Source organism: Callorhinus ursinus, unplaced genomic scaffold (assembly GCF_003265705.2).
Source record: "Callorhinus ursinus isolate GAN/ISIS: 27379988/994484 unplaced genomic scaffold, GSC_fseal_2.0 scaffold32, whole genome shotgun sequence".
Classification (NCBI taxonomy): domain Eukaryota; kingdom Metazoa; phylum Chordata; class Mammalia; order Carnivora; family Otariidae; genus Callorhinus; species Callorhinus ursinus.
Window position 1 is genome coordinate 13,587,424 of NW_027397094.1, and position 25,039 is coordinate 13,612,462.

A 25,039-nucleotide genomic window follows, 5' to 3' on the forward strand; every position below is an offset into this window, starting at 1 on the left:
GTGAAAGGGAGAATCAATCTGTGGCAAACTTTATTTCTTTTAAGAAAAGGCCACAGCCATCCACATCAAGACAGGATCCTCCACCAGCAAAAGTCCAGCTCACTGAAGGCTCAGATGATAGTTAGCATTTTTTAAGGTATGTACATTGTTTTTTGAGACCTAATGCTATTGCACACTTAAGGCTTCAGTATAGTACACATAACTCTTATAGAAACAGAGAAATAAACTCAGCTGACTCACTGAACTGTGGTATTTGCTTTATTGCACTGATCTGGAACTGAACCTGCAAATCTCCAAGGTACGCCTGTGTTTGCATCTGTAAGATTCACCTACTACTCCAACCAAAACAAAACATGGGTTTTTATAATAGGCTTTAATTTTCCTTAAAATATAGCTTCCTTACTAAACTAAAACTAAGCATCTTTCATACCATTTTGATTCTTCATAGTTTGAATGATGGAATCTCTGTTACTTGATCATTTTAAAGAGTTGTTTATGTGGACCAAGTCACGCTGTTTACCATGATTCAAACCTTCTGAGAAGTTCAGGAGCAGCCTAGGACTTTGCAGGTGTTTTTGAAGGCTGGAATTGTCCTGCTTCAAATTTTTCTTTGAACTTTAAGTAGTCTCTTCTTTTATCAAAATATTTTATCTGTTGAGAAAAAAGTGTTTGAAATAAGGGCAAGTTTTACAGCTTAAACGAAGGCACAGATTTAAATGTAACAAATTATTCAACATAAGTTGAGTAAGTGGCCTAAGTGATTTGTATTCTAGAATCATTCTGAATCAGGTCATACAATGTATGAGAGTTTCCAAAGATGGTGTAGACCAGTGAGCCCTAACCTGTTCTGGGTTAAAGAGCCTATGGAGAATTCAAGTAATCCATGAACCTTCTCCTCGAGAAAGGTTCCTGTGCTTGGACATGTGAACGTTGCCGTGTGGGCTCAGAGTTCGTAGGCCATAAAACTTCATGATTTAAAGACACTATACAAGTTTTTCTTATCGACTGTTAAGTTCAATAAGTTTTGTAGTTCATCAGCTATGATCAAGTTTATCTCATCCAGAAACACACAATTGTGACAGATGGTTAATTATATTTATAAACTATGAATGAGTGGATAAAACTTGAGTAAATTAAAGACTTCATCTTATTTATATCCTCTTGCCATAGGGAATCTGAAGTATCTTAAAGCCCCATATTCTGAAACAGTAAAAGTACAGTAGAAAATCAGGGTCACAAACAAAACCGTCAAGTGTCTATATAGGTGCTGCTTTGCAGACAAGGCAAAGGCAGACCACCACACATTTTCACTGTCAGGAGAAAAAAAAACACTAGTTTTGTTAAAAGCTTTTCTTAGGATTTAATTCTTAAATTAGTCAGTGGAGCCTAAGTGAAAATTAGACTGAGCACGTACACTTGCATCTGCAGCTGGCATGAGAGACAGATAAGCCGGCTGCAGAGCTAACACTTCTCCCAGGGATACGACAGCCATGGAAGGTCCTCACAGTCCCCTCTGAGGGACTAGGGCTTTCATACTGACCAAGAACCCTTGTCCTCAAACCACAGACTATCGGAAATTTGCTCTTGGAGGTTACAGCAATAAAAATGAAACATCCTACCTTTGCCTGGAGGATCCCAGGCAACCTAACACAAAGAAGCAGCCTTGATTTCCAGCCCAGGAGCAGGATCTCAAATATCTTTAAGAAAATAGGACCCCGGGTCCCTTCTCAGTCCAGAGCTGACAATGACCTGTTTATTGCAGCCCTGCTTTGAACTTCTCGAAGCACGGCTTCATTTCACTTTTACGTACTTCCACCCCACCCCTAAATCCTCGGAGGACTCCTTTCCTGTGCCCGGTGAGATGCCCACAGCTCCTCTGGTGTGTGGTCTCCATGATACCAGACTACAGATTTACCCCGGTGGCTGGGATGGGTGTTCTGCATACAAGGTGCCACAGGAAGAAGTGGACGGCGTCCGGATCTTTGTGACAGATCCTGTCACATCTCCCAACTGCCTGACCGACAATTCCGTGTAGATGTCCTACCAGCACATTGGCCCCAGCTCGGCCCGAACCAAGCTCATCTTCAAACGCATTTCTCCTCTAATACTCCTTTCAGTGAACGCACCACTGTCCACCTAAACCCTTCGATCCCACTCCCTCTTCCCTACAGGCCCTCATTTCTCACTCGGATTATCGTAACAGGACTTGAACTCGTTTCTCTCCCCTCCTGAATCCATCGGTCACACCACTGCCAAGTGGGATCTTTTCAAAACACAAATCTGATCGTGTCCATTGCTGGAGGCTCTTTCTGGGCATCCCTACAGACTGTAAGATCAACATCCAAACTCCTCAGCAAGACAAACAAGTCCATTCATGGCTTAATCTCTGCCCACCTGTCCGTCCGTTCTGAATCTGCCACCGGCCCTGGAAATGCTGGCCATCCAGAGCTGCTCCAGGTCCCGGATGGGCTGCTTTCTCGTGCGTCATGCTTCCCTGCCTCTGCGGGGACCACACTCCACCTGAACCGCTCCCCACCCCAGCCCTCCCTCCTCAGTTAGCAGGCAGGGATCCTCAGCACGGGGGGCCTGCGCTCTCCCTCTCCGGGCTCACGAGCCAACGGGCACGTGCGGAGGACTGTGTACGTGGGATGCTAGCATCCTCCACGCACTTACAGGAGATGCAAGACAGTACTGCGAACGCCAAAACGCTGGGGTTTCTGAAATTGATACTGGGATCAAGTCTCTTGGATGATGCTGGAATGATTGATGGATCTCAACCCTGCTCCCTCCTCAGCAATGAACCAACAGGAGACTTTTCAGTCGGCCTATCACATAGGTTAGGCTGATGAGCACCATAAAAGCAGCAAAGCATCAGAGAAGAGTAATTCGTTCTGGTGACACCCAGCATTTTAGTTTGTATGTAACAAAGCTGTACTTGCTGCTTAGCTGACCTTGAACAAGTCACTTCACCTGAGCCTTGGTTCCTACTGTGTAAAACGGACACAAAAGTACTCAGAAGATGGAATGAAAATTAAAGCTAATAAAAAATGCCTCACACAGAACAGACCCAAGGGATACTTCCTTTTCTGACCCCCTTCCCCCATGGGCTTCCCCACCTTCTCACACGGCTCTGGAAAAATCTTTCCGTTTCTCGTCTCTGGCTACCGGGGAAGATGTCAACAGGCAATCCCTGAGCAGAGCACACAGGTGGGGAGGGAGCAGGCTGAGCGCGAACAGCCCTGCCGAGGAACACAAGGGTTGGCAACACAACACCGTCAGATGCTGAAGTCAACTGGAAGAGTCTGCTACGCCACCCCGCTCCCTCCTCTGGTGGGGTCGGCTAGCGCTCGGCAGCCTGTGCCCCCTTCTCCACCAGTACTCCTGTCCTAAAGCCTGGGTGGCTGTCCACGCGGTCAGGCCTCTCGGCTCCCTGGCCTCTTCAGTGGTCTCGTCCTCCGACCTGTCTTGCTCCCAGGATCAAAGCGTAGGCCGTGGCCTTCCCGATGAATACAGCTTTTCCGTAATCCCAATTCTGAGCAGCCACCTCTTCCCTTGCCCTGTAGGACCCTGTTGCTGACAGCCTGAGCCCACCACGTATTCACAGACTCCCTCTGTATCCTCGCAGCTCTCCTTCCTGTGGAACTCAAAACTCTCCAGTGGCTTCCTGTAGCACTCAGAGTAAACGCCACCGCGCCTGGCCTCCCATCCCTCTCTGACCCGGACGTCCGCCCCTCTCTCCTCGCTGTTCCTTAAACACACTGGACCTGCCGCCACTGGAGGGCTGTTGTGTTGTCCCACTTCCCTGCTGAGGATGCTCATCAAGCAAGCCCCGCAATGAAGGCTGAGGCCCTGGGCTCTGGGGCTGTGTTTGTGCTGGTGTCTTTCACTGAGTAATGGGAGGAGAGGCCTGCTGGGTACGGGATGGGGAAGAGTTCAGACTTGTATATGCAGAGGTCAAGGTTGGTCCTGTGAACATCTAAACCTGTTGAGACAGCTCAACAGGTGCCTCTGGAGTTGGAGAAAGGGCCAGGCTGGAGCTGCGGACGAGGCATCAACACCTGAGACCAGAATGCCTTGGGAGCGCGAACAGCACAGCAGACCATTGGCATGAACAGCCGCACAGGACAGCTCTGTACCAGGCGTGGCCGCTAGCCGAGCAGGAGGAAACTAGGGCAGGGACTCAGAGGCACCCAAGGAGATCGGGCTTCTGTATTTAAATAGACTACACTTATGACTAAGTTTCTAGGACACCATGAGGCTTGTGCAGGCTATTTTCATGGATCCTGTTCTTGCATGACAGGCACAGGAAGGAGAATGTGGAGAAGGGAAAAGCATGGGGTCTGGACTCAACGCTCCCGAGCTCAAATCCAGCTTCTCCGCTTACAGGTGACTTAGTTTCAATGCGCCCGTGTCCTTGTCTGCAAAACTAGGTGCACGAGAAGAGCGGAGGTGGAGGGCACATCTGAAGTGCCCAGAGCACATACTCAGTAAATGAGCTGCGAGCAGGACACAGTAACCTGGAGAGTGGGCTGGCCCTCAGCCAGGCTCCCAGTGGGAGGGACAGAGAATAAAGCAGCAGCCCCTTATGACGAGAACAGAAGCTGCCCCGAAAGAAGGGGAGTGGGAGGGGCTGCTAATCACCAGGCTGGAGAGAAAGCAGTGGGTTTCCGAGGAGAGGGGTGGGGGGGGGATAAAAACAGGACGGAAGCGTGACTTTCCAAAGGGGCTAAGACGGGGATGGCCAGCCACGGTTATCGGGGTCACCTGTAGAGTCAGAGCTGTTTCCAAAGCTCGGGTTCTATCTCCAGACATTCAGTCAATCTGAGGTGAGGTCTGGGACACAGCTCTTTAAAAAAATCTCCACCTGATTATCACATGTCACCTGAGTGGAAAATCAAAAACCATGATTTTCCTGTCAAAAAAAAAAAAAAAAAAACAGGTCTCCCAGGGACAAAATTCTCCTGAGAAAATGCGGGGGTAGGGTGAGAACAGAACCCACCAACACCCAGGCCCCCAGAGTTCCTGCCCTGTTCTCAGCTCCACCCTGTTCTCGGTGACCACAGGGCCAGAGAGCCCAGCGAGAAGGGGACACCACAGGCAGGAAAGGTATCAGGACCCTAACGGACCCAGGTCTGAGTCAGCCCAAGCTCCCACATTCTCCACCTACTTCTTAAACCAAGAGTTATTCTTGGTGCATCAGTCCTAACGGGAAAACCAGGGATGTGTAATATTTTTTGCCTAAATCATGACACAATCCAATCACAAAACCCCACATTGATCATGTTTCTATTTATATGTCAAGTTAGACACGGAGTCTTCACAGGAATCCCACGAGATAGGTTGCATTCTGCTGGTCTGACAGGTGCAGAGCTCATCTAAAGCACGTTCTCCCGACTGCACTCGCTCCCAGCCCAGCCCCCCTCCTGTGACCTCAGCCTTCCAGTGCGGTCTCCTGCACACCTCCGGCCCCTCATCCAAAAATGTGGGGTGTGACAGGGAAGACCCTAAACCACGTCCTCTCTAAGATGAGCTGTTCTCACAGCTGTCTGGTATACTTGCAGCAGCATGATGGAGTGGGAAAGCACAAATTCAGGTTCAGAGCTTCCATCAGCCAGCTGAGCCTGACTTAGAATGACAGTTCTGCCACTTACTGACCAATACTGAGCAAGTTATTTCAAGGCCCTGACCTTAAGATGCCTCCTCCAGAAACTGCGAGCAAACCACCCATCTGAAAGGATACTGATATAGGAGGGTCAGGCACTTAGGACAGGACAATTTACTGAGCTCAACGTTCCGTTCCTTTTCCAGCCCACTCCCAGACTAGGGCCAGGCAGCACACGGCAGGAGAACTGTCAGGGAGGCATCTGGGGCAGCTGGTGACTGAACCCATCACCCGAACATCCTCCTACTTCCTAAACTATTCTCATATTTTGAGTAAATGACCATATGATTTTGGGTGGGCAACAGGGAATGCTTTAATTCTGATAGCAGCTCTAGGCCAATGAGTTTGCCAACTCTTGCCCAAGATTAAATATTGTTCTTAAGATCCTGGAGAAATCGACCAACTTAGCGGGTTGGAATTGTTGGGTTACTTACAGGTTTCCAGTGATCTTTAAAGCATCAGGTGACATTTCCCAAATGTCTGCCTGATAGAAGAACATAAAACAAAGTCGGATTACCAGGCAGGGGTTTCTCTGCTGCTCACACAAACTAGATCTGCGGTGCCCCCCACGCCGGTGCTTCATCTCCCAGCCTACCACGCACACTGTAAGCTCTACGCATTTGAACAGCGAACAGAAGCCCATCGGAGCGTGCCTTACCCACTGCTGGGGACAACTGGATTCAAATGAGCTTCTTAACTTCTTGCACTGAGAAGCGTCCTCTGTGTTCTCATCTAAACACTTCCAGTATTCATCCCGGGCTCCCCAGCAAGCCTGTCTTTCTTTCATAGACGGGGCTGCCATTCCTAGTGGGCTCAAGCTGTCGGCCAAAACAACAGTTGATGTTAACGAGGCACTTATCGTTTCAGAGAAGGCAAGGCACTGACACTCTCGTTCCTTCCCATCCCCCCTTTCTCACAAGTTCTACCTCGGGATTTTAACGACGCAGTTGAAATCCATCAGTTCTAAGTTAACGACACCTGGAGACCACTCGTCTCCTACACTGTGCAGGGGGGGCCCCCAGCCTGGCGGCGGCTTGGTCTCACGAAGCCCGAGCTGGAACTACGGCTCCCTCACAGTCCTGTCACTCGGAGCAGCTCCTTCATCCTCTCGAGCTTGTCTCCCCACCCGTAAAACGGGGGTAAGCAGGGCCCATTTTACAAGGTTGCCGTTCGAACCAAACTGCTCTACAAATAAGTACACGGGGTCAAAGTGACCCAGCAAGGGCCAGGAGTGCTACCCAGGTGTGCAGAGGAACGCGAGGCGCGCGGAGTCGGCGACCGCCCGGGGCCACATTGCACCACGCACGCCCGCCGGGCCCCACCGGCAAGCCGACCGCTCGCCCTCGCCCGCCCGGCACCAGGTTCCCCGCGGCGCCCGCGGGAGGAAAGGGTCACGAAACCCAACAAACTGGGGGCGGGGGCGGGGCGGAGGGCCCGGTGCCGAGTCCTGGCGCCCGGAGGCTCGCCTCGCCCGCGGGGGATCAAGCAGCGTAGAACTCACCACCCCAAGGAGGCACTTCACGCAGCGAATCAGCCCGCCTGCTTGGAGTGACCCTTACGCGAGCCCGTTCACCCTTCACGGGGGGGGCGGGACTTCCGGCTCCGCGCTCTCTCCTATTGCAGCGACTTCCTGCTGGGCGGGCGAGGGAGGCGGTGCCTGGGGGCGTGGAGGTGGAGAGTGGGTGGGGCTCTGTCGCGGCTCTGAGCCGCCTCAACCTTACCGGTGGGTCCATGCCTCTATCCCCGAGGCTTTTAACAACCGTGAGGGACTGTGCTCCTTTCGTGAATCTAAATTTCTATGTGTATTTCACCCAGCGCCGCCTGGAAGGCTTGACTTTCGAGTCCTGCCGGACAAGGCGGTTTGGGGTGGAAATTTGCACCGAGGGATGAGCGCTAGACGGAGTGGTTAAAGGTGACAGCTGAATCGCAAGCTTCCTAGATAGAGATATGTAGAGAGGGAGAGGAAGAAAGATGGGGAGAGGGGGAGAGATGGGGGGGAGGGAGGGAGGGAGAATGGGAGGTAGAGGGAGGAGGGAGGGAGACACACACGACCCAGGAGATTTGGCAAGTAAGTGAACCAAGCTGCAAACCCGAGGCCTTGAGCTCCTAGTCCTCTGGTTGAGATTTCATCCTGGTACATTTCTCAACATCATCACCTTACCTTGAACCCTTGCTGCTTGCTTCTGTGGATGGAAAATGTCCTTTTAGTTGGTATTTGGAGACATCTAGTGAGAGAGAATGTGAAAGCAAAGTCCCATTCTGCTGAGATGTGATAGTTAAAATATGATCCTGGTTAGAGTTTACAGATAGGATCTGTGGACTTGGATCTGAAACTCTGGAAGGTAATTCAAATTAGTCAGGAGAATGGAGAAAATAAATATTCGCATTTTTGTTTTAATCTTACTCGTGGGTTTTTTTTACTCTCCAAACACCAAGGTGTTCCCTCACAGTCCTGTCACTTGGAGCAGCTCATTTATCCTCTGGAGCTCGTCTCCCCATCTGTAAAACGGGGGTAGCAGGGCCCATTTTACAAGGTTGCCGTTTTAAGGAATTTTTTTTAAAAAAGGAATGAAAAGAGCTGCTCCAGGTATTTTGAAAGGATGCTATTTCTAATACATAAGCAAGTTAATATGTCTGAGTAGAATCTTTAAAAGCACGTTTGTGGATAAAGCTCAGTCGGTCCTCTGGTGTCTGGTTCTCTTAACAGATTCCATGTGCATCATCTAGTCCTGTTGAAGTTCTAAAGTGCTTATAAAACTGAAGAGCACCCTACAGCTCTGCAGTCAGTGCTGGTGTTTGATCCTTTCCAAATTAAATATATGCAGATTTTCAGAGTGGCTATGTGAAGCTAAGTACCACCAAACATATGTTCTACAACATGAAAAGTATTCCTGTAAGTTAGTGGACTCTATAAGATAGTAGAATGCTTTATCTTTAGCAGAGGTGTTCATTTCTTTTACACTATGTCTACCAAGGGCAGTTTATATAAAGATAATGTCTTCTAAATGAAGGGGAGTAAGTCGGAGGGGGAGATGAACCATGAGAGACGATGGACTCTGAGAAACAAACTGAGGGTTCTAGAGGGGAGGGGTGTGGGGGGATGGGTTAGCCTGGTGATGGGTATTAAAGAGGGCACATTCTGCGTGGAGCACTGGGTGTTATGCACAAACAATGAATCATGGAACACTACATCAAAAACTAATGATGTAATGTATGGTGATTAACATAATAAAAAATTATTTAAAAAAAAGATAATGTCTTCTAGGTATGACCAATGAGATATAAAAAGGATGAAAAGAGTCTTGGATGACTTCAGAGTTGAAAAAAGAAATACATTTAAAATTTTAAGTTTATATGTACTAAACGATAAATATATAAAATAAAGTGAAACTTGACTGAATTACAAAGCAAAAAGTATAGTCATATTAGGTTACTTTAATAAGCCTTTCTCAGTGGTTTTTAAAACAAAAGAAAAATCAATAAGGATATAGAAAATGTGACTAACATGATTAATAAACTTGACCTAATGAATATACACAGAGCATAACCAAAATTAGAATGTACATTTTTTTGAAAGCAAACAGGGCACCATCCCCAAATCAACTGCATACTTACCTGTAAAGCAACTCTCAACAAATTTTAAAGATTGAAATCATTCAGCACATGTTTTTTGACAATTATGCAAATAAGCTAGAAATCAATAAAGAATTATAACAAATCCATATAAACCCTAGTTAGAGGAGTCATAATGATAATGAGAATATATTTTGAGCTGAACAAGAAAATACAATAGCAATGACTGTGGGATGCAGCTAAAATAGGACTTTAGAGGAAAATTCATAGCCCAAAGTATATTAGAAAAGAGGCTAAAAAGCCTTTAGCTAAACATCCCTTTTCAAGAAGTCAGAAAAAGAGAACAAAATTAAAGAAAGTAAAATGACAGAAATAATATTAAGAGCAGGAATGAATGAAATGGGAAACAAAAGTAATGTGCCAGAGACCGTCTGTACTGGTACAGGAGAGCAAATTGTGCATACCTCTCCCCTACTCCATGGCCACTAACATCAAATTAGTGGCTTGAAATTGTCCATGATGATAGTATTCACTCCAAGGAAATCAACAAACAGGCTGGTGTTTTGTTTTATGTTCGGAGCCAATCTACTAGCAGACCACTGCATACAATGGATTAAAAATCTAAAAGTTGATTCTTTAGAAAACACTAATAAAATTGTTAGTATTGAACAATACAAGGAGAGATGTTAACCTATATCAGTAATGAAAACCACAGACATCAAAAAAGTTAGGACATCTTATGAACAATTTAATGCAAATAAAATTTAGGTAAATGCACAAATTTCAAGAAGAACACAACTGGCTGACTCAAGAGTAGAAAATAGGAGTCTTCCTAAGCCATAATTTAAATCAGTAGTAAAGAATCTTCACATGCAAATTCCAGGTCCACGGCTCCACCACTAAGTTCCTTTAAACTTTGAAATAATTCCATCCTTATGTATGAGGCTGCCATAACTTCTGTACTAATTATAAAATCCCCATACTTCTGAAACACCAAATTCTTTGGAACTCATTAGGTGAAAAATGTGATTCAGTGACATGAAGCTCTTTCTAGTCATTATTTATATATTACTTAGGTGACTACATGTGTTTTGCTGCAGAAATAGTAATGTTTGAATGTTGGTTTTTGAGTAGAGGTGCTCTTCCAGTTCTTGTTGAAAGTATTACATAAATATGCTATATGTGTTCCCTAGTACTTTTCCAATGTCCAAAAAAGTCTGTATTCCAAAACACATCTGGCTCCAAAAATTTCAGATAAAATGCGTGGACCTACAGAAGAATGTTTCGTGACTTTGGGGCCAAGAAGAATTTTTTTTTTTTTTTTAGCCATAAAGAAAAAGATCAATGAATTCAACTACGTTAAAATTAAGGACTTTTGTTTACCAAACAATACCATAACTCGAATGGAAAAGACAAAACCACAATGTGGGAGGAGTTTGTAAAACAAAGAATTGGTACCCAGGATATATAAAGAACACTTAACGAATCAATAAGAAAGAGAAAATGTATTTTTTAAAATAGGCAAAAGGCTTAAATAGACACAGCACCAAAGAGGAAATACAAATGAGCAATGTAAGAAAGTACCACAGACGTGAACATTCAAATCACAGTGCAACACTGTTAGACACCAACCAGACCCAAGAATAATTAAAAAGTCTGACAGTAATGAAAAGATACAGAGGGACAGAGAGAATCTCAAACAGACTCCCTGCAGAGCGTGGAGCCCGACATGGGGTGGATCCCACGACCCTAAGATCATGACCTGAGTGGAAACCAAGAGTCTGATGCTCAACCATCTGCGCCACCCAGGCGCCCCTATACGTCACAATTGTTAAACAGAGTAATTGTTTAGTCTGGAAAAGGTCTTTAGTACACAGAAAGGTAAAAATGATCATACAGACCATTTATAAGGCGATCACTAAATTCTTAACAGATTTAACATTTTATGTGCTCTAAGTCAAAACTCAATAGTCGTCCATGCTGTCACCCGTACAATTAAGCACTTCCTACTGGTCAGCGGTACACCTAAGGCGCAGACACTGAAGAATTACTGAAGAGGTTTGAAACAGAGCAAGAACGGTCCCCACCCTTACCTCCAAGGAGGTCCGGGGTGCACCAACTGAGAAACACGGGTGTATCCAACAGCGCAAAAACCACCAAGGAAAGGGAAATTTTGAGATGTCGAGTAGGCAAACAAACCCAAAATAAGGCAGTCTAAGACCTGCAAAGGCCAGACTCCCCCTCTAAAATCTAAAAGACTGTGGGCAAGTAAAAGAAAGCGGTGCCACAAGAGGATTTAAAATGCGCGTCTTGACACAAAGGGAGTGTAGTCTCCCAGCCGGTCTGGAGGAGAGAGAAGGCGGGGAGAAGTCAGTGTGAGCAGGTGGGAAGAGTGCGCCCGCCCCCCCGCCCCGCCCCGGAGGAAACTTCCTGTGGGTGGATCTCTAGTCAGAACTGAGCCGATCCCCAAACCACTGCTGGGCGGGCCGGACAGACCCAGGAGCACCGCATGTAGATGTTTTTCTGTTGCTGCCCACAGACCTTTATTTATAATCTGTACTGTTTTACAAAACAGTGTCACCGACGCCTACGCGGGGACCAAAACAGGAGAAAGATCCCCTGGCTTCAGCGTTGGCTGTAGAGAGCCTTCCGAATTTCCTTTAGAGCTCGGTGCGAGCTCCTGGTCTTCTTCCTCCCGTGAACTCTAGTTATGCTCCAAGGGGCTGTCTTTCTCCCTTTATTTTTTTTCTTCTCTTGCATTTTATAATTATGATCTCATTTCATCTTTATAACAACCCACTGAAGTCGGCGCTCGATTCTCCCCATTTTATAGAGCTGCATTATCCAACAGAAGTATAAGGCAAGCTACGCATGTAATTTTACAGTTTCTGGTAGCTACATTAACAAAGTACAACTTGGGTGAAACTAACTGTAGTAATATATTTCCTTTAACCCAATATATTGTAAAATATTATCATCGGGGTGCCTGGGTGGCTCAGTCGGTTGGGCCTCTGCCTTTGGCTTGGGTCATGATCCTGGGGTCCTGGCATGGAGGCCCCCATCGGGCTCCCTGCTCAGCGGGAAGCCTGCTTCTCCCTCTGCCTGTCGCTCCCTCTGCCTGTGCTCTGACAAATAAATAAAATCTTTAAAATAAAAAAACCCCACATCTTAACTTGGACTAGTCATATTTCAAGTGCTCAATAGCCACCCGCGGCTAGCAGCTCCCCTACTGGACAGCGCAGGTACCGACGACAGACGTAAACCACGAGGCACATTAAGGATGTGGCAGAGTGGAGACTCCGGCTCAGACCTTGTCAGAAGGTTGTGCTCCTAACCTGTACCCTAAGTGAGGGAAGAACCTTCCAGGCAGAGCGGGAGATGATAGAAATGTCCAGAGTTGGGGCGCAGCAGGTCTCTTAAAACCATAAATGGCTGACTTTGGTTGAGACCTAGGATATGGGGGTTCCCTCTATCACTTGAGCCTACTGTTCTGTGGTTGGAAACAATATCCAACCTTGTTTTTTATCCCCCTTTAAATTCTGACTCTTTTGTTCGCGTCACTCACATAGGGGCAGACATCTGTTTGGCCTCTGCCACCAGGTTGCCGCCAAGCCCCGCGGGGCCTCAGGTCTTGGGTAGTGGATCCTGTGCGGTTTGAGCTCCATGTTTTCTCTCCCACCTACCCCACCCTGCAGCCTGCATCATGTGGCTCCATTCCCTGAGAACAAACAACAAACAGCTATGTGGTCTCTGGGCCTCACTTTCGGGATGTTGGGGGAGGTCTCTGTGACTCGACCCCCAGCCTCCCTGGGCTGACTCCTCTCTGCTCTTTCAGTCAGGCCCCTCATGGCCCTGGTTATACGACTTCTTACCTCTGCCTCACCCTGATGCCCTTCTCCTCCCTGCTCAGCAGCCAATCCCATACATTCTGCCAGACTTAGCTGACCGAGATCCTTCCAGAAGCCTCAAGGATTGGAGACCACATCCATTTTGTGCTTTCCTCTCAGAGCTGTTAATTAACCCTCTCCACTCATTTCACATCCATATTGATCCTCTCAGATCTACCAAGAGCCGGGGTTGATAATTTCCCAATTATTCCCCATGGTACAGAGACATGGAAGACGCCTCGGAACCCACCTGACATTTGCATGAAAGACAGGAAACAAGTAGTGAAAAGAGGAATCGCATTGTTTAATACAGAACATCTCTCATTTGACCCACAAACGCTTACTGAGTGTCTTCGGTACCGAGCCTGACCTACTGGGAAGCAGAGCTAAGTCCTTGCTTTCCATTTGTTCATAGTTGGGTGGCAGGAGTCAGGCATGAAAACCAAAAGCCACAATGTGATAAACATGAATACTGAGCTATGGGCCAAGTGCTGCCAGCATGAAGGACAGAGTAACACCTTCTTCCTGGGAGAACCAGGGACCTTCACTGAGGATGAACTCTGAGCTCACCTCGAAGGTTAAGTGGACATTTTCCAGCTCTGAAGGGGGAAGGGGGTGTTTCAAGCAGAGGGACGCACACGTGAAGGGCCTGGCACTGTCAAAGGGACTTAGGGGTTGCCTCACTGTTCTTCAAACTCACTAAGCCCGTGCCTACTTTAGAGCCTCGTGCTGGCTGGTCCCTCGGGTCCTTCTGCCTGGAACATTTCCTCTCAACCACCTGTTCCCTTCCAAGTCACTCCTCACCAAATCCTAGTCAGAGCTCCCTATTTAAGTGGAAATCTGCCCCCACCTCCTTCATTCCATTATCCCAAGACCAGTTTGAACATTCCATTCTTGCTGCATTGATTTAAGATCTCATATTAATCCATAGGTGTTTGTAATATTTATAGCCTCCCCTGGGTAAATCAGTATGCATAAAATGTACCGATTTGTGTTTCTATGAATCTATCCCTCATCTAGACACCTAAGCTTATACTGGGTTATTCGCTCAAACCCTATACATTTCTGTTGTTATTGAATTATTTGTTGATTACTCAGAGAGGCATATTAAAATACTCTACGTATGTGCCTATTTCTCTTTTATATTTGTAAATCATTATAATAGCTTACAGCTGTCTTGTTAGGTGTAGAAAATTATATCTTCTACCAATATAAGGTCCCTATCTACTCATTTAATATTTCTGGCCTTGAATTATATTACATTATCTGATACTATCTCATCTACTTTCTTTTTTGTGGCATTTCCTCCGTACATATATTTTTCAATCCTTTACTTTTAACCTTTTTTTCCTGTCATTTGTTTTCATTTTACCTACTATACACAGCATACAGTGACATTTTAACATCTCCCCTGAGAATCTGTTTTTAAATGGGTGACTGTAATATATTTTCATTCACAAGGATTATGAAGATGTTTCAAATTATTCCAGCCTATCCTGGTCTGTTTCTAGTAATTCGGGACAAATGGGGGGAGCCCATGTTCCATATGGCTTGTAAAAGTTATGAATTAAGCTAAAAACAAAATATGTTCTATCCTTTACCTTGACAAATGTAGCTTTGTAGTGGCGACATTACGAAATATGTTTAAACGTATAATTTTTATACGACTAAAGGTGCAAAAATGTCAAAGAAGCCTGAATTAAATTATTACGTATCTGGAGGTCCTGTGGATGGGGGTCTGTTTGGGCTGCTATAACAAAATACCACAGGCTGGGTGGCTGATAAACTACAGAAATTTTTTCTCACAGTTGTGGAGCCTGGAAGTCTGAGATCAGGGTGCCAGCAAGGGCAGATAAGGGTTCTCTTTTGGGTCACAGACTTCTTCTATATCTGCACTTGGCAGAAGGGGTAGGAGCTCTGCGTGATCTCTTTGATAAGGGCACTAATTATATTCATGAGGGCTCCACCCTTGTGACCTAATCACCTCCCAAAGGCCTCAACTTCTGAGGGGTTAGGATTTCAACATATGAGTTTGCCGGGGGTGGCGGGGGTGGGGGCACACAAACATTTCAGTGATATTTAGTTTATCCAGAAGTATATATTGATTTTACAAAAGGCATTTTCCTTGCCATTATTTCAGCAAAATTACGTTGCTAAATAAGTATTTTCCCAAGAGACGGAGGAGGACGGCGGAGGAGGAGAATCCTGAGCTCATCTCATCCCAGACACACCGAGCCAACAGCCACATTTGTGCGACAAACTGAAAAATGACCCAAGGGCTCCGGCAGAACAGATATTCCATGGTTAATCATCAAGATGAGGCCACATTGAAAAGGGTAACGGGGGCGAAGATGTAGCTGGGAACTAGCCCCCAGGTGACACAGGACAGGCACAGAGAACCCGAAAAGAGGACCAGATACCACCCCGGGCACCCCACACACCAGAGATCCACACTGGGAAGATGAGTCCCCATAACTCTGGCTTTGGAAACCAGGGGGGCTTAACTTCAGGAGCTTTTAAAATCAGCAGGGCTTACCTCTGGATATTTTAAAAATCAGCAGGCTTAACTCCAAGGGAGCCAGAGTGAGATAGGAAATGGAGTCCATGCTCTTAAGAGCCAACATAATAAATAACCTGGCCTGAGACACGGAACAGAAGGAGCAGTTTGAGAAGCTCCTGGGGTATGCCTAAAGGAGCCTTATTTACTCATCTCAGAACATGTGCTGGAGGGACAGGGATCTTCAGGAGACTTCTCCAAGAACAAAAATGCCGGTAGGCGCATTTTCTCTTCCCCTCCCTGAGAATCGGTAGCAAGACACTTGTGGACACCAGCCCTAATGCTCCCCACTTAGCTTGCTAGCACCACATGACCTGCCCCTGGATTCCCCCTGTGGACCCACCCCATCCAACCCACCTAGGCCGGCATCCATCCAAAGCAGCTCCCGCCCTGCCACACCCTGCAGGCAGCGCCGGGACTAGTGCTACTCCAAAGTCAGAGGGAGAGGCAGAGATAACCAGACACACCAGGGGATCTGCAATTCCAGCAGCTGAGCCTTTGAGTGGGCCATGCAGGAGAGAGCCGGGCTGTGGGGTGCACCTACAGTTGCAGCAGAAAGGCTAATTGCAGACCCTTACAACTGTTGACCCCGCCCATGGAGGAGCTCACAGAGGCCTCAGACAGACCTCTCAACACCGCAAGGACCAGCCCCTGCCCAGTGGGCCCCAAACAGGCAAAGCAAGTCATTCCGGCAGACTGGGCTGAATGCAAATGTGGCTCAGCCACAACAGTAGAATGCATGCAGCCTAAATAGGAGACCTCCCTGGGCATCTGGTTCTGGGGACCAGGAGGCATTGCACTACAGGGCACCACAGGAGTTCTCCTACACAAGGCCACTACTTTCAAGACCAGGAGGCAAGGCTGACCTCCCGAATACATAGAAACAGACACAGAGAGTTAGACAAAATGAGGAGATAGAGAAATATGTCCCAAATGAAAGAACAGGATGATATCACAGCAAATAGCTAAGTGAAAGAAAGGTAAGTGATATGTTTGATAGAGAATTCAAAGTAACAGTCATAAAGATATTTACTGGACTTGAGAAAAGACTGCAAGATCTCAGCGAGACTTCAACAAAAAGACAGAAAATATAAAACAGAACCAGCCAGACATGAAGAGTTCAATAACTAGGCAGTCACCCATCTCCTCTTTCAACATGACAGATACGGCTGTGTCCTTTGTCAAGGACCTCCTGGTGGGTGGAGTAGCCGTGGCCACCTCCAAGGCCACAGTAGCACCCATCGAGTGGGACAAGCTGCTGCTGCAGGTGCAGCATGCCAGCAAGCAAATCACCGCAGATGAGCAATACAGCGGCATTAGAGGCTGTGTGGTTCACATCCCCAAGGAGCAGGGAGTCCCGTCCTTCTGGCACGGTAACCTGGCCAATGTCATCAGATACTTCCCCACTCAGGCTCTCAACTTTGCCTTTAAAGATAAACACAAGCATATCTTCCCGGGTGGTGTGGACAAGGGAACCCAGTATTGGTTCTACTTTTCAGGGAATCTGGCATCAGGTGGTGCTACTGGTCACATCCTTGTTTTGTGTATTCTCTTAATTTTGCCTGAACCCATCTAGCAGCAGATGTGGGCAAAGCTGGAGCTGAAAGGGAATTCCGAGGCCTCAGTGACTGCCTGGTTAAGATCTACAAATCTGCTGGGATGAAGGGTCTGTGCCAAGGCTTTAATGTGTCTCTGCAGAGTATTATCATCTACCGAGCTATAGTTTGGTATGTATGACACTACAAAGGAATGCTTCCAGAGCCCAAGAATACTCATATCTTCATCAGCTGGATGATATCACAGTGGTTGCTGGGTCGAGTTCCTATGCATTTGACACTGCTCAGCACCATATGGTGATGCAGTCAGGATACAAAGGAACTGACATCATGTACATAGGCATGCTTGACTGCTGAAGGAAGATTGCTTGTGGTGAAAGAGCCAAAGCTTTTTTCAAGGGTGCATGGTCCAATGTTCTCAGAGGCATGGTGGTGCATTTGTGCTTGTCTTGTATGATGAAATCAAGAAGTTCACATAAGTTATTTCCTAGTCCCCCTCTGCCCCCCACCCCGTGAACAGGCATGTTGTATTATATAACATATCTTGAGCATTCTTGACACACTGTTGATTATCAACAGCAACTCTTTACTGGTTGAAAATGGGAAACAATAATATTCATCTGACCTGTTTTCTCATAAAGCCATTTCCATGATGATGGGTCTCAATTATATTTTTTTCACCCTGATAAATTTGAAGAAATAAAAAATATCTGAAAAAAGGACTAACTAAAATTAAAAAAACAAAAACACTGGAGGGAATCCATAGCAGTTTAGAGGAGGCAGAAGAACAGTCAGTGGTCTGGAAGACAGGGTAATGGGCAGCAACTAAGCTGAACAGCAAAAAGAAAAAAGAATAAAAAATGAGAATAGGTTAAGGGAACTCAATGACATCATCAAGCACAATAACATTCACATTAAAAGGATCCCAGAAGGAGAAGGGAAAGAGAAGGGGGACAGAAAACTTATCTGAAGAAATAGTGGCTGAAAACTTCTCTAAACTAGTGAGGGAAACAGACATCCCATCCAGGAATCACAGAGAGCCTCGACCAAGATTAATCCAAGAAGCTCCACACCAGGACACATGATAATTAAAATGGCAAAAAGTAATGATAAAGAGAGAATTTTTAAAGCAGCAAGAGAAAAGAAAACCGTTACACACAAAGGAAACCCCATAAGGATATCAGCTGATTTTTCAGCAGAAACTTTGTAGGCCAGGAGAGAATGGCATAATATATTCAAAGGGCTAAAAGGAAAAAACTTGCAACCAAGAATACTCTACCCAGGAAGATTACCATTCAGAATAGAAGGAGAGATAAAGAGTTTCCCAGGGATGACTGACTGGTTCAGTCAGAAGAGCATGTGACTCTTGATCACAGGGTCATGAGTTAGAGACCACGTATGGGTCTCTAACTCTAAGCATAAAAAATAAAAAAACTTAAAAAAAAAAGTTTCCCAAAGTTAAACCAGCCTTATAAGAAATGTTAAAGAGAACTGATTTCAAATTAATGAAAGTAAAAAAATTCATAGGTAAAAGCAAACATAAAGGTAGTAGATTAATCACTTATAAAGCCAGTATGGAGGTTAAAACACAAAGTAGTAAAATCAATTACATCTACAAAAATTAATCAAGGGATACACAAAATAAAAATATGTAAAACATGACATAATATACATAAATGTTGAGGGGAGTGTAAAAATGTAGCACTTTTAGAATGTCTTGAAAATTAAGTAATCAACTTAATATGTACTGCTATACACATAAGATTTTATATATAAACCTAACAGTAACGACAAATTTAAAAATCTATATTAGATACACAAAAAAAATAAAGAGAAAGGTATCCAAACATAACACTAAACAAAGCCATCAAACAAGGGAAGAAAGCAAGAGAGAATAAAGGAACAGAGAACTACAGAAACAACTGGAAAACAATAAAATAGCAATAAATATATACCTATCAACAGTTACTTTAAATGTAAATGAACTAAATGCTCCAAAACAAAAAACAAAACAAAAACACAGGATGACTCATCTATGTGCTGCTTAGAAGATACTCACTTTAGACCTAAAGACATGTCCACGCTGAAAATGAGGGGCTGGAAAAAACACATATCATGCAAATGGAAGTAAAAAAGAAGCTGGGGTGGCAATACCTATATCAGACAAAACAGACTTTAAAACAAAGACTGTAGTAAGAGACAAAGAAGAGTACTACATAATGATAAAAGGAACAATTCAACAAGAGGATATAACAATTGTAAATATCTATGCACCCAACATAGGAGCGCCGAAACACATAAAGCAGTTATTAGCAGACATAAAGGGAGAAACTGAGAGTAATACAATAATAGTAGAGAAGTCAACACCTCCCTTTCATCAATGGATAGATTATCCAGATATAAAATCAAGAAGGAAACAGTGGCTTTGAATGACACATTAAACCAGACGGACCTAAGAGATACTTATAGAACACTTTATCCAAAAGAGAACACACATTCTTTATTTGTGTATGTGAAACATTCTCCAAGCTAGATCACATGTTAGGCCACAAAAAAATTCTCAATAAATTTATGAAAATTGAAATCATATCAAATTTCTTTTCTGACTACAACAGTATGAAACTAGGAAGCAATTACAAGAAAAAAATCTGGAAAGAACACAAATACATGGAGGCTTAACAATATGCTAATAAACAATGAGTGGGCCAACCAAGAAATCAAAGAGGAAATTTAAAAATAAATGGAGACAAATAAAAATGAAAACACAATGGTCCAAAATCTTCGGGATGCATCAACAGCAGTTTTTTTTTCTTTAAGATTTTATTTATTTGATAGAGATAGCGAGAGAGGGTACACAAGCATGGGGGAGCCGAGAGGGAGAAGTAAGCTGGAGAGGGAGAAGCAGGCTTCCCACTGAGCAGGGAGCCTAACGTGGGGCTTGATCCCAGGACGCTGGGATCATGACCTGAGCCAAAGGCAGACGCTTAACGACTGAGCCACCCAGGCATCCCTAGCAAAAGCGGTTCTAAGAGGGAGGTTTACACCAATACAGGCCTACCTCAAGAGACAAGAAAAATCTCAAACAAACAACCTAATATTACAATTAAAAGAACTAGAGAATGAACAAAGCCCAAAGCTAACAAAAGGAAGGAAATAATAAAGATTAAAACAGAAATAAATAAAATAGAGGTTAAAAAAATAATAGAAAGGATCTATGAAGCCATGATGTTTTTTTTTTTTTGAAAAGAGTAACAAAATTGATAAATTTTTAGCCAGACTCTAGAGAGAGGACTCAAATAGATAAATGAAAAAGGTGAAGTAACAACCAATATCACAAAAATAAAGGGGATTATAAGACACTATCACAAAAAAATTATATGCCAACAAATTGGAAAACTTAGAAGGAATGGATAAATTCCTAGAAACACAATCTCCCAAGACTGAATAAAAAAGAAACAGCAAATCCAAACAGACTTACTACTGGTAATGAAATGAATTGGTAATAAAAGAACTCCCAACAAACAAAAGTCCAAGACTAGATGGCTTCACAGGTGAATTCTACCAAACATTTAAAGAAGAGTTAATGCCTGTCCTTCTCAAATTATTCCAAAAAATAGAAGATGAAAGAAAACTTCCAAATCCATTCTATGAGGTCATCATTACCCTGATACCAAAATCATAAAGACACCACAAAAAACAAAAACAAAAGCAATTACAGGTCAATATCCCTGATGAACATAGATGCAAAAATCCCCAACAAAATATTAGCAAGCTGAATTCAACAATACATTAAAAAGATCACTCACCATGATCAAGTGGGATTTATTCCAGGGATGCAAGAACAGTTCAATATCATCAATCAACATGCTACACCACATTAACAAAATGAAAGATAAAAACTATATGATTATCCTTGGGCGCCTGGGTGGCTCAGTTGGTTGAGCGACTGCCTTCGGCTCGGGTCATGATCCTGGAGTCCCGGGATCGAGTCCCACATCGGGCTCCCTGCTCGGCGGGGAGTCTGCTTCTCCCTCTGACCCTCTTCCCTCTCGTGCTCTCTCTCTCTCATTCTCTCTCTCTCAAATAAATAAATAACATCTTAAAAAAAAACAAAACTATATGATTATCCTCAATAGATGCAGAAAAGGAATTTGACAAAATTCAACATCTGTTCATGATAAAAACTCTCGATAAAGTGGATTTAGAGATAACATACCTCAACATAATATATGACAAATCCACAGCTGACATCATACTCAATTGCAAAAAGCTGAAAGTTTTTCCTCTAAGATCTGGACCAAGACAAGGATGTCCACTATCATCACTTTTATTCAGCATAGTACTGGAGGTCTACCCTTAGCAGACAAGAAAAAAATAATAGACATCCAGACTGGTAAGGAAGAAGGAAAACTGTCACTATTTGCAGATGACATGATACTATATAGAAAATCTTAAAGACTCCACTAAAAACTTATTAGAATGGATACATGAATTCCATAAAGTTGCAGGATACAAAATAAAATATAAAAATCTGTTGTGTTTCTATACACTACTAATGAAATAGCAGAGAAATTAAGAAAATAATCCCATTTACAGTGGTATCAAGAAGAGTAAAATACCTAGGAATAAATTTAGCCAAGGAAGTGAAAGACTCTGAAAACTCTAAGATATTAATTAAAGAAATTTAAGACAACATAAACAAATGAAAAGATAGTCCATGTTCATGGATTATAATAATTCATATTTTTAAAATGTCCAGACCGTTGGGAGGAAGGGAAAAGATGGCAGAGGAGTAGGGGTCCCTATTCCAACTGGTCCCCGGAATTGAGCTGACTTCTGCCACAGATTTACAAATGGATTCAGATATAACCAAGATGTTGGAGACAGAATTCAGGCTAGCAATTGTGAAGACAATAGCTAGAATGGAGAAATCAATTAATGGCAACATAAAGTCTCTAAGGGCAGAAATGAAAGCTGAATTGGCAGAACTTAAAAATGTTAATCAATGAGATCTAATCTAATCTAATCTAACAGCTAGGGAAAGTGAGGCAGAAGAACGAATAAGCGACCTGGAAGACAAATTGATAGAAAAGAAGGGAAAAGAGGAGGCCAGGGAAAAACAACTCAGAATCCATGAAAATAGAATCAGAGAAATAAGTGACACCATGAAGCGTTCCAATGTCAGAATAATTGGAATCCCGGAGGGAGTGGAGAGAGAGAGAGGACTAGAAGATATATTTGAGCAAATCATAGCTGAGAATTTCCCTAATCTGGGGAATGAAACAAACAAACATTCATGTCCTAGAGGCAGAGAGGACCCCTCCCAAGATCAAGGAAAACAAGCCAACACCCCAGCATGTAATAGTAAAACTCGCAAATCTTAGAACCAAGGAAACCATCTTAAGAGTAGTTAGGGGGAAGAGATTCCTTACATACAGAGGGAGGAACATCAGAATAACATCAGACCTATCCACAGAGACTCGGCAAGCCAGAACGGCCTGGAAAGACATATTCAGGGTACTAAATGAAAAGAACATGCAGCCAAGAATACTTTATCTGGCAAGGCTGCTATTTAGAATGGATGGAGAGATGCAGCTTCCAAGACCAGCAGAAACTGAGTATGTGACCACTAGGCTGGCCCTGCAAGAAATATTAAGGGGGGGTTCTATAAAAGGAGAAAGACCCCAAGAGTGATATACAACAGAAATTTACAGGGACAATCTATAAAAACAAGGTCTTCACAGGCAACATGATGATGATAAATTCATATCTTTCAATAATCACTCTCGACGTGAATGGCCTAAATGCTCCCATAAAACGGCACAGGGTTGCAGATTGGATAAAAAGACAGGACCCATCCATATGCTGTGTACAAGAGACTCATTTTGAACTTAAAGTTACATCCAGACTGAAAGTGAAGGGCTGGAGATCCATCTTCCATGCCAGCGGACCTCAAAAGAAAGCTGGGGTAGCAATTCTTCTATCAAATTAGATTTTAAGCTAAAGACTGCAGTTAGAGACACAGAAGGACACTATATCATTCTTAAAGGTTCTATCCAACAGAAGATCTAACAATTGTAAATATCTATGCCCCCAACATGGGAGCAGCCACCTACATAAGCCAACTGTTAACCAAAATAAAGAGTCGTATTGATAACAATAAATTATAGGAGACCTCAATACTCCCCTCTCAGCAATGGACACATCATCTAAGCAGAAACTGAACAAGGAAACAAGAGCTTTGAATGACATACTGGACCAGATGGACCTCATAGATATATACAGAACGTTCCACTCTAAAACAACAGAATACTCATTCTTCTTGAGCGCACATGGAATTTTCTCCAGAACAGACCACACTCTGGGTCACAGATCAGGTCTCAACCGATACCAAAAGATTGAGATTATTCCCTGCATATTCTCAGACCATAATGCTTTAACACTGGAACTCAATCACAAGAAAAAATTTGGAAGTTCAAACACTTGGAAGCTGAAGACCACTCTGCTCAAGAATGTTTGGGTCAACCAGGAAATCAAAGAAGAACTTAAACAATTCATGGAAACCAATGAGAACAAAAACATATCAGTCCAAAACCTATGGGATACTGCAAAGGCGGTCCTAAGGGGGAAATACATAGCCATCCAAGCCTCACTCAAAAAATTAGAAAAATCCCAAACTCACCAACTAACTTTACACCTTAAAGAACTAGAGAAAAAGGAACAAATGATGTCTAAGCCACACATTAGAAGAGAAATAATTAAGATTAGAGCCGAGATCAGGGGGAAGAAAAGATGGCGGAGGAGTAGGGGACCCTATTCCAACTGGTCCCCGGAATTGAGCTGGATATCTACCAGACCACTCTGAGCACCCACGAAACCAGCCTGAGATGTAAGAAGATCTGGATCTCTACAAACAGAATATTGCAGGTGGTTGGTTTTGAGGTATGAAGTGGGGAGCCCTGATTCCGTGGGCAGATATCGGAGGATAAATGGCAGCAGGAGGGTGCCTGGCCGTGGGGATCCTACACCGCTGGTGAGTGACAGCCTCGCGCGCTGGGGACGGGGCACAGACTTGCCGACCGGTAGTGGCGGGGAAAGGACTTTAGGGCAGCCCCCTGGACTGAAACCAGGAGCAGCGGGGTCGTGCATGTGATCTGGGGGCGGCTGGTGGTTTTAGAAGCACAAAGGGCAGAGACGAGCCCCGATCTGGAGGCAGGACTGGGGGCGCTGCGGAGGGGCGCACAACCCAGGCTGCTGCAGTTTATAGCAGCATGGACAGAAATGGAGATAGTGTGGCCTGGAGAGCTCACTGAGGAACAGACTGAGGTCTCTCTGCTCTGAGGCAGAGGGTGGGAAACGGTCTCTTCTGCTCGGACTCGTGGAAGAGACACGAAAGGCCGCCAGGGAAAGCCGCCAGAGAACAAAAGCCCCCAAAACTGGTTCCCACTGAGCCCATCCCCCGCCACAGGGGGGCAGGGCAACTCCGCCCAAACAGGGTTGCCTGAGTAACAGCGCAGCAGGCCCCTCCCCCAGAAGACAGACTGGAGAACAAGAGGCCAGCAACCCTAAGGTCCCTAGAAAACAGGTGCATCTTGCTTGGGTTCTGGTCAATAATTTGGACTCTATACACTCCCTTAACCACCCATCAACAGAATGACTAGGAGGAGGAGCCCCCAAAATAGAAAAGACTCAGAGATTATTACTTATGCTGCAGATTTACAAATGGATGCAGATATAACCAAGATGTCGGAGATGGAATTCAGGCTAGCAATTGTGAAGACAATAGCTAGAATGGAGAAATCAA

General features: G+C 44.5%; 1 protein-coding gene and 1 pseudogene across 4 annotated transcripts in view; one reads left to right on the top strand and one right to left on the bottom strand.

Moving 5' to 3' along the window:
* Positions 1-245: 245 nt before the first annotated feature.
* The window catches only part of COA6 (cytochrome c oxidase assembly factor 6), a 51,519-nt gene continuing 26,725 nt past the window's right edge, over positions 246-25,039 (bottom strand). The window contains exons 2-6 of one of the 4 annotated variants that reach the window (XM_073879039.1): positions 7,824-7,995; positions 6,321-6,480; positions 6,097-6,146; positions 3,117-3,239; positions 246-651 (exon numbers count right to left, since the gene is read on the bottom strand). In XM_073879039.1, the coding sequence (XP_073735140.1) occupies positions 648-651; positions 3,117-3,239; positions 6,097-6,146; positions 6,321-6,480; positions 7,824-7,995 (509 nt within the window). In that variant the 3' untranslated portion in view covers positions 246-647. Of the gene's footprint in view, positions 652-3,116; positions 3,240-6,096; positions 6,147-6,320; positions 6,481-7,163; positions 7,301-7,823; positions 7,996-25,039 lie in introns of those variants that run through there. The other 3 variants (XM_073879041.1, XR_012374323.1, XM_073879040.1) reach the window with 3 other exon arrangements.
* Positions 16,836-17,714, top strand: LOC112807935 (ADP/ATP translocase 2 pseudogene; annotated as a pseudogene).